The sequence below is a fragment of the Sus scrofa genome, chromosome 1 (genome assembly GCF_054392235.1).
Source record: "Sus scrofa isolate SSC_HxYL_T2T_F1_AM1 chromosome 1, Sscrofa_HxYL_maternal_Yorkshire_Landrace_v2.0, whole genome shotgun sequence".
In the NCBI taxonomy this organism is placed as follows: domain Eukaryota; kingdom Metazoa; phylum Chordata; class Mammalia; order Artiodactyla; family Suidae; genus Sus; species Sus scrofa.
The window spans coordinates 83190876-83204503 of NC_139383.1; the positions used below are offsets into that span (position 1 = coordinate 83190876).

The 13628-nt window shown below is 42.4% G+C and overlaps 1 protein-coding gene across 3 annotated transcripts; it reads right to left on the reverse strand.

Annotated features, from left to right (window-relative positions):
• Window positions 1-8068: 8068 nt before the first annotated feature.
• Window positions 8069-13618, reverse strand: RWDD2A (RWD domain containing 2A). Of its 3 annotated transcripts, none has more exons than XM_001926568.4 (3): window positions 13535-13618; window positions 12259-12488; window positions 8069-11279 (listed from the first exon to the last, which is right to left on the reverse strand). In XM_001926568.4, exons 2-3 carry the CDS (start codon window positions 12457-12459, stop codon window positions 10602-10604), a joined length of 879 nt encoding a protein of 292 aa, XP_001926603.1. In that variant the 5' UTR covers window positions 12460-12488; window positions 13535-13618; the 3' UTR covers window positions 8069-10601. The 3 variants fall into 3 exon arrangements, with proteins under 3 accessions (XP_001926603.1, XP_013848252.1, XP_084820287.1); XM_013992798.3 differs by having other exon boundaries at window positions 12259-12602; XM_084964161.1 differs by having other exon boundaries at window positions 12259-13618.
• Between the last annotated feature and the right edge of the window lie 10 nt (window positions 13619-13628).

The following is a 13628-nucleotide window of genomic DNA, read 5'->3' on the forward strand; positions in this document are numbered from 1 at the left end:
TGAATGAAATTATAAAATAATTGTCTTTTTCCTTAAAATATTGCTATATTTAAAAACAGGGAGTTCCTTTCGTGGCTCACTGGAAATGAATCTGGCTAGCATCCATGAGGACGCAGGTTCGATCCCTGGCCTAACTCAGTGAGTTAAGGATCCGGCATTGCCATGAGCAGTGGTATACGTCACAGGTGTGGCTTGGATCTCACGTTGCTGTGGCTGTGGTGTAGACTAGCAACTACAGCTCAGATTCGACCCCTAGCCTGGGAACCTCCATATGCCACAGGTGCTGCCCTAAAAAGACAAAAACAAAAACAAACAAACAAAAACCGAAAAAACAATGGTAATGCTGGGTCTTTTTGGTCGTATGACAGGGGATTTTTAAATTTTAAAATATTCTAATAGCAAATTTCAGTATGAAATTAATTCATTTAGTGTATGTGTAGTCAGGGAGTTCCCACCATGGAGCAGTGGGTTACGGATCTGGTGTTGCCACACCTATGGTGTAAGCTGCAGCTGTGGCTTGGATTCAGTCCCTGGCCCAGGAACTTCCATATGCCATGGGTATGGTCAAAAAAGGAAAAAAACCATGGAACATGTATAGTCATATTTGATATATACTGTGATGAATGAGCTACCTCCTGTCCTCAGAGAAAGATCATGAAATAAGCATTGGATGACTACTTATCAGGTACTGTGTTTACATACATTATCTTATTTAGTGTAGTTCCCACGACTCCCTTATGAAGTAGATACTTTAAGTAACACGCCAAGTCCACAGAGCTCATAAGTGAAGAAGGGGACTCTAAATCCATGTTTAACTTTCTCCACAGTCTCTTCTGTATTCACTAGAGCACGGTTAGAACAGCGCTGTTGAGGCGCAATATAATTGAGGCACCTGTATAATTTCTGTGGCTTTATTTAAAAAAAGGTATAATTCATTTTAATAATATATTTTGTTAAGGAGTTCCCATTGTGGCACAGCGGAAACAAATCCAGCTAGTATCCATGAGGATTTGGGTTTGATCCCTGGCCCCTCTCAGTGGGTTAAGGATCCAGTGTTGTGGTGAACTGTGGTGTAGGTTGCAGACTTGGCTCAGATCTGGCATTGCTGTGGCTGTGGCATAGGCCCGAAGCTGTAGCTCCAGTTCGACCCCTAGCCTGGGAACTTCCACATGCTGCAGGTACAGCCCTAAAAAGAAAAAAAAAATTAAAAAGATATGTATATGTATTTAAACCAAAATATCCAGAATATTATAAAAAGTATGGAGATATTGTACATTATTTTGATCATACTAAGCCTTCAATATCCAGATACTTACATGTACATTGAAGTCATGAGAACATATAGAACAATGGAGTAGAATAGCTTATGGACAGACCCCCTGGATCTATTGGTTATGAAGCTAGCACTAAAATCATCACCTAAGGAGTAAGAGCATTCAGTAACATGGTGGGAAAGCTGACCTACCACACACAGAAAAAACTGGAATCCTACCTCATACTGTATAAAAAGGAAGACTTCAAATGTATAAAAGACCTAAATACAAATGGTAAAAATATTAAGTTAATCAAAATTGATGTAGCAATTATCTTTTGGACCCCCAAAAATATAAACAAGAAGTAAAAAATGGATGGAGTTCATTACCTAAAGATAGAAGGGTTTGGGCTAAGTGGGTGCTGCCTTAAAACCGTATAAAGAAATCCAGAACTGTGGAATAGGTTGGTTGCTTCTACAGAGATTTCATAAAGAGATAAATTTAGGCTCAAAGACTTAAATTCTCAGCTCAAGTCACAGCATAAACACCGGAAAAATGCCTCTGTTTTTGCTAAAAGAATCTCTTCTCTCTTACTCACTGTAAAGCTGCAATAATGGAAACCCAAGTCATACCTCACCCTGCCAGTTGCCACATTTTTTCAGGAGTTGCATTCACAGCCTCACCAGGACTCTTGTGTGACTATGGAGAGGACTGAATGTGGAACAGCAGGATGCTGATTTGGAAGGGACATCTGCAATTAGAGGGATGTGGAGGACTTGTGACACCCAGAAAGCCCCTCAACCCCAGGGAAACCAGAAGAGTTGACAAATCCTCCCTTGCTAATCAAGGCAGGAGCTCTTCCTGCTTCAAGGGGCTGTCACTGCCTTGTGTGAAGATCCTGTCATAACCTCAGTCTCCAGCCCCTCCCAGATGTCTTCTCACTACCTCTCTAGGCAAAGCTGATTCCCACGTGGAGAGGAGCAGTGGTGGATACAATGAAGTAGTCAAACCCAGAAGGGGAAGCCTCCCACCAGAAGCACTCTAGACTTTGCACCTTTATATTGGCAAAATTGGAGAAAAATGTCTGGAATTCCAAAAGTTCTAAAGGAGAAGCATAATTTGGGATTGAAGAGACTTGATCAATGGGAGTGCGCTTGCCACAGATCCTGTATTTAACGTGCAGTCTTGAGCAGCTGAAAGGGATTCTGCTTGTTGGTTCAGTTAGTTGACCAAAATGTGGACTGGATAATGGCCCACGTTAAGTGAAATTGAGAACATAAACATTCCTTGAGATAATATAAAGGGATTTGAAGATTTACAAAGATAGGAATATGAGAGTGGATTTGTCATGTGTAGTCTGACCATCCTAAACTTAAGTGATCCCCTAACTAAGCCTCCCAGGAGGACCTCTTGGTGACCCTCCTTTCACTAAGGCCTTGAGAAGTACATTGGTGTAGGGAATAGTATCAGTGAAAAGCATTGTTTTTTAAATTGAGGTATAATTAACATATGACATATTAGTTTCAGTTGTACAATGTAATGGTGTGATATTTGTACGTATTGCAAAATTATCACCACAAGAAATCACCATACCTAGTCACAAAACTCTTTTTCTTGTTATGGGAACTTTTAAGACGTACTCTCAGCATCTTTCAAATATGCAATACAGTATTAGTATATATATAGTTGATGTTCTGTACATTACATCCCCATGAACCGAAAATTCATACCTTTTGACCTCCACACATTTTGCCCACCCCTCCATCCCCTGCCTCTGGCAACCACCAATCTGTTTTCTGTATCAATAAGCTTGTTTTTTTTAAAATTTGTTTGTTTTATTTTGGTTTGGTTTTGTCTGGTTTTGGGTTTTTTTTTTCAACTTTTATTTTATTTTATTTTATTTTTTGACTTTTTGCTATTTCTTGGGCTGCTCCCGCGGCATATGGAGGTTCCCAGGCTAGGAGTCGAATCGGAGCTGTAGCCACCAGCCTACGCCAGAGCCACAGCAACGCAGGATCCGAGCCGCGTCTGCAACCTACACCACAGCTCATGGCAACGCCGGATCGTTAACCCACTGAGCAAGGGCAGGGACCGAACCCGCAACCTCATGGTTCCTAGTCGGATTCGTTAACCACTGCGCCACGATGGGAACTCCTCTTTTTCAACTTTTAGATTCCACATATAAATGAGATTATGTGGTATTTGTCTTTTTCTGTCTGATTCATTTCACTTAACATAATGCCTCCAAGGTCCATTCTTGTGGTTGCAAATGGTAAGATTTTATTATTTTTAATGGCTTGTGTGTGTATGTGTGCGTGTGTATCATGCATATACATTTTCTTTATCCGTTCTTTGCCAGCGGACACTTAGGTTGTACACGTCTTGGGTATAGTAAATATTGCCGGAGTAGGGCTATATATGTATTTTCATATTAGTTTTTATTTTCTCTACAAATAACCAGAAGTGAAATTGCCAGATCATTTTGTGGTTCTATTTTTAACTTTTGGGAGGAATCTCTGTACTGTTTTCCATAGTGGTTGCACAAATTTCCATTTCTACCAACAGTATACCAGGATTCTCTCTTTTCCACATCCTCACCAACATTTATTATTTTTTGTCTTTTTGATGATAGCCATCCTAACATGTTAGCTCATTGTGGTTTTGGTTTGCATTTCCCTGGTGATGAATGATGTGAAGCATATTTTCATGTACATGTTGTCCATCTGTATATCTTCTTTGGAAAAAATGTCCGTTCGAATCCTCTGCCCATTTTATTTTATTTAGGGCCTTACCCATGGCACGTGGAGGTTCTCAGGCTAGGAGTCAAATCGGAGCTGTAGCTGCTGGCCTACACCACAGCCACAGCAACTCCAGATCCGAGCTGTGTTTGAGACCTACATCACAGCTCATGGCAATGCCAGTTCCTTAACCTACTGAGCAAGGCCAGGGATCAAACTTGTGTCCTCACAGATGCTAGTCAGATTCCTTTCTGCTGAGCCACAGTTGGAACTCCCTCCTCTACCCATTTTAAAATCAGATTGTTTTTTGCTATTGAGTTAATGGGTTCTTCATATATTTTAGATATTAGCCCCTAATCAGATATATGATTTCTAAATATTTTCTCCCATTCAGTAGGTTGTCTTTTCATTTTGTTGATGGTTTTCTCTGCGGACAGGGACTTTTTAGTTTGATATAGACCTACTTTTTAATTTTTACTTTTGCTGCCTTTGCTTTTGCTGCCAAATCCAAAAACTGATCACCAGGATTGATGTTAAAGAGCCTACTACCTGTTTTCTTCTATTTTCGTGGTTTCAGTTCTCCTAGTCAAGTCTTTAATCCACTTTGAGTTAATTTTTGTGTATGATGTAAGATAGTGGTCTAGGTTATTCTTTTGTATGTGGCTGTCCAATTTTCCTAACAGCGGTAGTTGAGACTCTTCACTTGCCATTGTATATTCTTGGCTCCTTTGTCATAAATTAAATGATTATATATGTGGGGGTTTATTTCTAGGCTCTCTTATTGTGTTCCATTGATCTATGTGTCTGTTTTTATACCAATACAATACTGTTTTGATTATTGTAGTATATTTTGAAATCAGGGAGCATGATGCCTCCAACTTCCTTCTTTCTCGAAATTGCTTTGGTTATTCAGGGTCTTTTGTGGCATGGACATTTTAACTATTAATTTTTCTAACGCATAAGCATGAAATCTATTTCCATTTATTTGTGTCTTTCATAGTTTTCAGTGTACAGGTCTTTTGCCTCTTTGGTTTAATGTATTTCTAGGTATTCTTTTTTGATACAGAATTGGTTTCTTGATTTCTGATAGTTTGCTATTAATAGAAATACAGCAGATTTTATATATTGATTTTGTGTGCTGACACTTTACTGAATTTATTAGTTCTAACAGATTTTTGGTAGAGTCCTTGGGGTTTTCTGTATATACTGTGTCATCTGTAAATAGAGACAGTTTTACTTCTTACTTTCCAATTTGGGGGCCTTTTATTTCTTTTTTTAGCCTACGTGTTCTGGCTAGGACTTCCAATATTATGTTGAACAAAAATGACAAGAGTGGGCATCCTTATCTTACTGATTTAGAGAAAAAGCTTTCAGCTTTTCACCACTAAGTATATTAGCTATGGGCTTCTCATTTATGCCTTTATTATATTGTGGTATGTTTCCTCTATACCTACTTTGTCGAAAGTTTTTATCATAAGTGGATATTGAGTTTTGTCAAATGCTTTTTCTGCACTATTGAAATGATCATTTTTAACATTTGTTTGGTAATATGGTGTACCGCATTGATTGACCTTTCTGATGTTGAACCATCCTTGCATCCCTGGAATAAATCCCATTTGATCATGGTGTATGATCTTTTTAAAGTATTCTTGAATTTGGTTTGCTAATATTTTGTTGAGGACATGGAAATTATTTTAATGACTCTTTTCTGTAAGATGGGGAGACTTGTGGGAAATTCTGTAGTTAAAACAGCTCTTTATTTCAATAGAAATCAGAGTCTTAGGGCTACTAGAGGCTTAAAAGCAGCTCTGTGAAGCAATTAATAACTACACAGAAGGGTGGAAACAGTTATCATCAGTGTAAATAGAATAGTTTGGATTACAGAAATCTTTGGTTGTAGTCAGTAAATCACAGTGTCTCAGAGCCTGAAATATGATGTTGAAAAATTTAACAACTAGGATAGCGCAGGTCTTGACTAAGAAAAAATGGATGCCAGCGTATGCAATTGATACACCCACAGCAAATATATATTAGCTGAATATTTGTTTGGCTCAGGACCAAAAACATGGACAACCCATGTAAGTCCTATTTGATGTATATAACAACAACAGCAGAAAAACCTGGCCAAAGACAAGATAGAGTGTCAAAGCCCTCGCCAAACTGCCAGGCACAGATATGAATGAAAGACCTCTAAGATGGAGAATTCTGTAATATCATAAATATGTTTCCAATATCTTCCTTTTGGGCTCCATTTACTAGTATAACAATGCATTGCAGAAAGGAAACCACTAGGTATTTTGGAAAATCGTCTGTCAACAGGTCTGAACAAATAGAAATTTCTGAAACCATGGTGGTCTATGGGGCAAACTGTATGCTATAGCATACAGTTTGCCACATGAATCCGTTGTCTTCTTATCTTCCCAGTGAAAAGTTAGAACTGATTTCTTCATCGTCTATAGCAATATCCCCACATAGGACCCATGATGCATAGAAAAAGAGTTGTTCTGGCAGGTGTACCAAATGATTTGCAGAGAGTAGTCCCACCATCAAAAGTTTTAAAAGAAGCAGGGGTGTGAATCTTATCACATCCGGATTTGAATGTGTAAGAGACAAGGCTTTCAGAGGGACAGCATTATGTTCCTTAACTTAATTGGATGGTGATTTTTTTTTTTTTTTAACTGTAGCTGTTGCAATCAAGCTCTCTTTCTTGGAGCAAATCAGTAGGTGGCTATTAATTTGGCAGAGATTCTTTGTTTTTTGGGCCTAACCTGTGGCATATGGAAGCTTCCAGGCCCAGGGTTGAACAAACACCAGCCATAGCAGTAACCCAAGCCACAGCAGTGACAACATCAGACCCTTAACTACTAGGCCATCAGGAACTCCCTGTTTTTTTATTCTAGTAAGGAAAGGGCACTGATACCAGCAGTTTATCAGTAAGCAATATTAAAGATTGTCCTCTCTTAATGTTCCATTAACTCTCTATGTGCCAAAATATAACTCTTACTACTTGACCTTGATCAAGTTACCATTGTAGATGGTATCATGTGGGTCTAACAAACTGATTATGATAATATGTTAACACCTGGAGCACAGGTGTCATGAGGTTCTGTGGATAGCTGCTAAGCTGCATCATAATGGAGAGTGGAAAATAAATCCCCTGAAAGCACAAGGGCCTGCCACCAGGGCCACCTTGTAGCGGTCCAGTCTCTGGTGTGTGTTGGAATATCCCATCCAGAGGGAAGAACAGATTGTGTACTTCATTCCACCTACAGCTAAGGGGGAGCCTCACTGTTTAGCAGGCTTCTTTGAATTTTATGTGCAATGCTCAAACCCATTTTGGGTTTATCCAAAGGCTTCTAGATTTAACTGGATTCTGGGGGCGGGGGAGAGAAAAGGCCTTTCCAGCTGATCTAGTCTGTCGTTAAAGCAGTTCTACCAGTGGGCTCAGTTTTGAGGAAAAACAAGTTCTGTACAAAACCAAGTTTTTGTTTTGTTTTGTTTACAGCTGCACTTACGGCATATGGGCTGGGGGTTAAAGAGGAGTTGTGGCTGCCAGCCTACCACAGTCATAGCAACGTGGGATCCTTAACCCACTGAGTAAGGCCAAGGATTGAGCCCCCAACCTCACAAAGACAATGTCATGTCCTTAACCCACTGAGCCACAAAGGGAACTCCTAAGACCAAGATTTTTGAGCAAACCATGTCCTTTTCAAAAAATATCTATTCTTTCAACTCACTACTGGGCACTTGAGGTAAAAGCAAGTGAAAGAAAATCGTCCTGTTCAAGAGGGTTATATGAAGCTCCCAGGCTCGCTCAAAGCCTTCTGAAGCTCTCAGAAGGATGGCATGTAAGAGCTCATATACAGACACTCCATCTCACAGGTAGCATGTTTCTGATGTAATATTACTACATAATATAGAAATTATGTAATAAAAATTACATAATTTCTGATGTAATTTAGAAGTCCTTGTGTTGTGGTGGTCAACTCAGTGGCCCACACTTCAGTGCATTATGTGAGTATCCTTGGCCCTTAGCCTAATGCAACAGACAATAAGAATGAAAAGCAGAGCACACAGTTGAAGAAATACTGATTTAATTTGGTAAGTTTTAAAAAGACACTGAAACATTTCTAACGAGCATTCTTTCCAAACAACCATTTGAAAAAATATAATGTATACAGTAGCAGAATTCTTGAGTTCCAAGCAACAGAGACTGATTCTGGTGTTTAAGGAAAAGGGGACAGATGTTACGTAGCTCAAAGGAGGTGTTGGACAATGGAGCATGCCATAGGCCAGAAATGAGGGTGGCACTAGGGATTCAAGCAGCGAGAGCTTGAAATCAGTTCTTCAGGATCCAGAAGGCTGCCATAGTGCAGCATAAATCCAGTCACTTCTCCTAAGCCAGAGAAAGGGCATTTCTCCAGGGAAAGTGTGTGTGTGTGTGTGTGTGTGAGATATTCTTAACCCACTGCACCCAAGAGAACTCTAAGCTGAGTTTTAAACTAGCAATACATGTATATATATATATTTCTATAAAATTTACATTTCTATTAGTAATGTCTATTAGTGCTTCTGGTAGGAAAAAAGCATTGACGTATGCCCCTATTGGACGTGTACAAGTAGCTTTTGAAAAATTATCAGGAGTAGCTCTAGAAGCAGTAAAGCATTCATAAACTGGAATTTATTTCCTCCATTGGAGTTGTGTAAATATTTTTTATTCTGTATTCTTTAAGCCTATCTGTTGCTACTTTGGCTAAGTTAATTATAGAAACCCCTCTGTGAGTGGCGTAGGCACATGTCAAGTGCATGGCACATATTACTGTCTCATGTCAAAGGGAAGAGAGTTAATGGAGTTTCATCTGTTTGGGGCCTAAAAACTTGTAAATGTTAATTATACTTATTGATGGCCTTGGGGAGATAATATGGGATGTTAACGCCTATATATGTTCAGTCCTGGTAAAGACTGAGAAATGAGTCTTTGGCAGCACAAATCCTATTTCTTCCCCTTGTATATAGGAAGAGTGAGGCCCCAGCCAAGTGCAGAGCTAGGGTTCAAATATGAATGGGCAAGCTGGAAGAGCTGGCGAGGCATGGCCATGGAAAGAACCTTGGTTTGAGAGTCTGAATTGTGCCCAGAAAGGAAACTCACTCTGGTGAGCTATGAGTGCAGGTGGGACAGAGTGAGCCCCTTCCCAGGCTTTGTGGGCAGGAATGTCAGCTTAATACAGGGTCTGCTGTTCATCATGTCCCAGCCCTGCCAAGGACATGTGTCTGCATCCTAGACACAGAGTAAAACCAGATACCAAAAAGTACTGTTTCACCAAGGATTCTGTAAGCTCCACCAGCAACCACAGCAATTTTGGCATCAAACATCATCACGAGATGGGGAGGTGGGGCGTCCCCGCCATGGCACTGAATCTCAGCACATGGCTTTGGCGTCTTGAGGGGACCAGGCCATCAGTGTGGCGCCTGGGACCCAGCAGAATGAAATGCTTCCCAGACAGGGCAGTAGTAGGGAATGAGAGCCGAGGAAGCTGGAGGGAGGCAGCTGGCAAAGTTCCCTAATGCAGATGAGACTCCTGGATTTTCCAGGGGAGGGGCAGCCACTTTGTAGTGAAAAGGTTTGGCAAGAGCTACTTAAATATGGGTTATTTTCATTAAGATAAACTCATTTTGAAGAAGGCTGGTGAAGCTTGTGGAGCTTGGTATTTTTCAGAAGGGATGGCAGTGATGTCACCAAAATGCAGGGCCTGACTTTTGTTCCCCAGGAAGGTGGCAGTGCAGAGCCATCCACACTGGTCCTCTCCCAATGCTCTTGCCATGGAGAACCATGCCTGCCAGCGCAGGACAAAGGCTGCCACTCACACTGCCGGGCCAGAGAGCTGCAACGTTGCACAGGGGGAGTAGTGAGGCGTAGTTGCTTGCAGGTCAAATATCAAGATTTGGCTGACCAGAGGCCAGAGCTTGCCCAGTGGAGAACTGAACTAACAATACTGGTATCGCTCTTCTTAGTACCATTAATCAACTGATGTAAATAACACACGACATGGTATCCCTGTCTTATTCCTGTGACTTCATGGCTCTCCATTCCTCACAGTTAAGATCTGCTTTTACTAAAAGAAAAGAGAAAAATAAAATAGGGGGTTTAAGTTAAAGGAAGAAAGGTAATAAACATGTGCTCGCTCTTTGTTCTCATTTTAAACTTGAGAATCCTTCTCCGAAAATGAAAGAAGATGTGGGGGTGTCATCTGCAGGCCGGCATCAGAGAAAGGAGAAATGTTATTCGTATTTGAGCTGAGAGTGGCAGTCTGACTCCTGCCATTGAACCGGGCTTTGGATTCCTTTGTAATCAATCAGCTTCAGTGGTTAAACTGACTGGCTTTTATTACTTAACAGTTAAACAGTTTTCAGTTCACATGAGGACACAGAAGTAACATCACAACTGCACTGTTATAAAGCTAAAAGGCCTATGTGTTTCATTACCAGGGAAAAATGCTGAAGCGAGGTTTCCCACAGCTGATGCTACAGGGCCACTGGTCCTTTAATTTTGGTCTTCTTAACAGAAATACTCACTTGGTGAGATTACAAGCATAGGCCTCTGAATGGCTTCCTAGGAGTCTGAACTTTTGCTTTCAATCCCAAATAATATTTGGAAAACATGCTCGCTTTTGTGTTTCTTGAGAAATTCTAAGAACTGGCCCAGATTCATGTGATAGTCATTCCTTAGTCCATAGTCCCCATGAGCCTCGAGGAGTAATTCTTCAAAAGAATGGAAAAGGCGCAGCTCCTCCCCGTTACCCTCTGTCTCCATGCTCTCAGCGTGCTTACAGGAGATGTGTTTCCAGTTGGGGTATCTAATTGTGTGCCAGAACTCCTCGCAGTGCTCTTTGAAGCCCTCCACGCAGATTATACCAGGCTTTCCGGTCATGCAAAATCCCGTCACCTCTAGCCTTTTCCCAACATCCAAAATCTTCTTCCTTAGGTCCTGCTGATATATGTGGTGACTGTAGATCCACATTCGGAGGAAGGTGTTCTTGACTGGCTTGGCTTGTGTAGACGGTTCATAAACGAGCTTTCTGTTCAGGAAGTAGGAGGCACTGTTGTCTTGTAACCACTGGATGGCTGCACACACACAGAGCTCCCCTGGGTCAAAGGTCCCTATGTGAGAAGTGAGACCTTTGTTGAGAAGCAGCTGCTGTTGTCTGTCAAGTTCAGATGACCGTCCAAACAGCTGCAGTGCTGCATAGGGGTAGCTGTGAGGCATGGTTACTTGCAAGTCAATTTTCACCTTAAAATGAAAATCAAATAGATTTCAGTACTGTAAGATCACATATGCTAGTTTATCAATGGCCACTGCATGATTTTGATAAAGGTAATAGATAGTGCTACTATTACGTGTCGGCTATGTTCCAGACACTGCACACTTTTACATACATAAATTCCTTTTATGCATTCATTCATTCATACCAATATGCATCAAATACCTACCATGTGTCAGGTACCCTATGCCGAAATAAAGACATGAAGAAGCTAGACACTATTTCTGCCCTTCACGACGTCTAGAGCTTAGTGATGGAGACAGACATTCACCAAGTGTTTCATCTCAACAATGAGAAGCATTGCCATGATCAAGTGCAGGGGTCCACAGCAATGTGTAACTAGAGGGACTGCATTATAACTGAAGGCTGAATAGGAAGTAGCTAGCACAGTAGGTCTCAAATGCCTGTCCCCTTGGTACCTGTGCTATGCTATCCACTTATCTACTGCTGGAGATAAATGGATCAGAATATGAAGGTAAATTCATTTTCAGACTGTAAATTTCCTTTCTATATTTGCTTTTGGTGTCATGGGGCCTCCCCAAAAATAGTCATTCACTCCTGAAAAGCCAGTTTTGCTAAAGGTAACATTTAGATTTGTGATATATATACAAAACGATCCACATTACAATAGTTGGGTTGGTTAAAAAAAAAAAAAACTGGATGAGTGAACAGAATAATAATGGCAGTGTAAGATTGCAAGCTGTGTTTAGGAAAAACATGAAGCATATTTGTTTAAAAGGTGTGTATGTGTATGCAAAATTCAAAATCTTTATTGAAGACAATTTACAGGGCATCCCATATTTTGCTTTCAAACAAGTAAAGGAATAATCCAAGACAAAGCCATCTGGAATATCCTCTATGTGCTTCTTGGACAGGACGCGCTCCTTCCAAGTGTTTCCAATAAAAACTGGGCACCTGGCAACAATTAACACAACTCAGGGCACCTACCTTGGGCTCCTCGATCTGGAGTGTAATCACAAATTCGATTTTTGGTGGCAGTGCCTCCCTTGTGCCCTCCAAATATCTCTTTATATTTGTCAGGGCATTTACATCTTCAAGTTTTACTTCTCCTTGGTTAGGAAACATAGAAAACAACATTTCCATCTCCAGCAGCTGAAGTTGAAGGCATTCTTTCATTGAAGCGGACATGTTGACTCAAAATCAACCTGTCAGGAAAACTGGAAAGGCCCAGAGACACCAGCTTTGTCAACGTCCAGCGGTGCCCAGCGAAATTTCCCGCAGCTCCCTTTCCTCAGAAACAGCTTTTCAGGGGCGCTATTACTCACCGAGAGCTAGGGGCACAAACCGAGACACTTAACATTTTTCTGCTTTAACTCCTGACCCCCAAATCTAGTAAGCACAGCACCCCCCAAGACACTTCGTTAAAAATCGGATTCCCAGTTCCTTTTACCCCAACCCCTGCTTCCGATCTGGTTCCGGGAATCTGGACGTTCAACAAGTGTTTCGAATTATTCCTTTGCAGGTGGTTAGTAAACACCACCTGCAGACGCTCCACAAGCCCAAATTCTGGGAAAGGCAAGGGGCCCAGATTGCGAAGCCCACCCACTCAGGTCTCAGGCTTGCGCGGAGTTGGCCGCGGCAAGGAAGGCCCGCAGGGCCGACGGAGCAGAGCTCTGGGTTCCCCGGCTCCGGGGTCTCGAGGGCCCCGTTGCTCTCCACTGACAGTTGAGGCCCTTGGGCCCTAGCGCCGCAGACCCCTCCTACGTAGGCCTTTCCGCCTCTCCCGGGAGCTGTACTGGCCCGGGGCGGCATCCCAGGAGTCTGGACGGTTTGGATCCACCTGGCCTCAGCCGCGAGGGGTCCAGCTTAGTGGGAAGGGTCTTACAGGTAAATAAATAAAATGACGTTTCGTGCGAGCGGGAGCGGGAGCGGGAGCGGGGCGGGGGGGGGGGTGGCGATGGTAAGGGGGTGGCGAGAAGGCTTCCCGTAATCAAACGTTTGGGAGATGAATCTCAAGAAGCAAGGGGATGGGGGGCGTGAAGGAGGCAGAGTGGCGCTCACTGGGGCCGGGACCACCTCGTTGGGGGCCCCAAAAGGGGCTGGTATCCTCCATCCAGGACCACTTAGAACCCCGGCTTCCCAGGAAAGCTGGGCCTGCCACCCTCTGAGACCCAAATTTGGAGTCAGGGGCTGCGTAGTTGCGGATAGCTCTGAAGGCCCGAGACCCTCGGCCCCAATCCCCGGGCCACCGCGGGGGCCTCACCCTTCCTGGTCATTCAAAGGCAACAGCCCCAAGCCCTCTCAGAACGCGGATCCGCAGTTCCGCAGGCGCGAGCCGCGCGTGACTGGCATGGAGG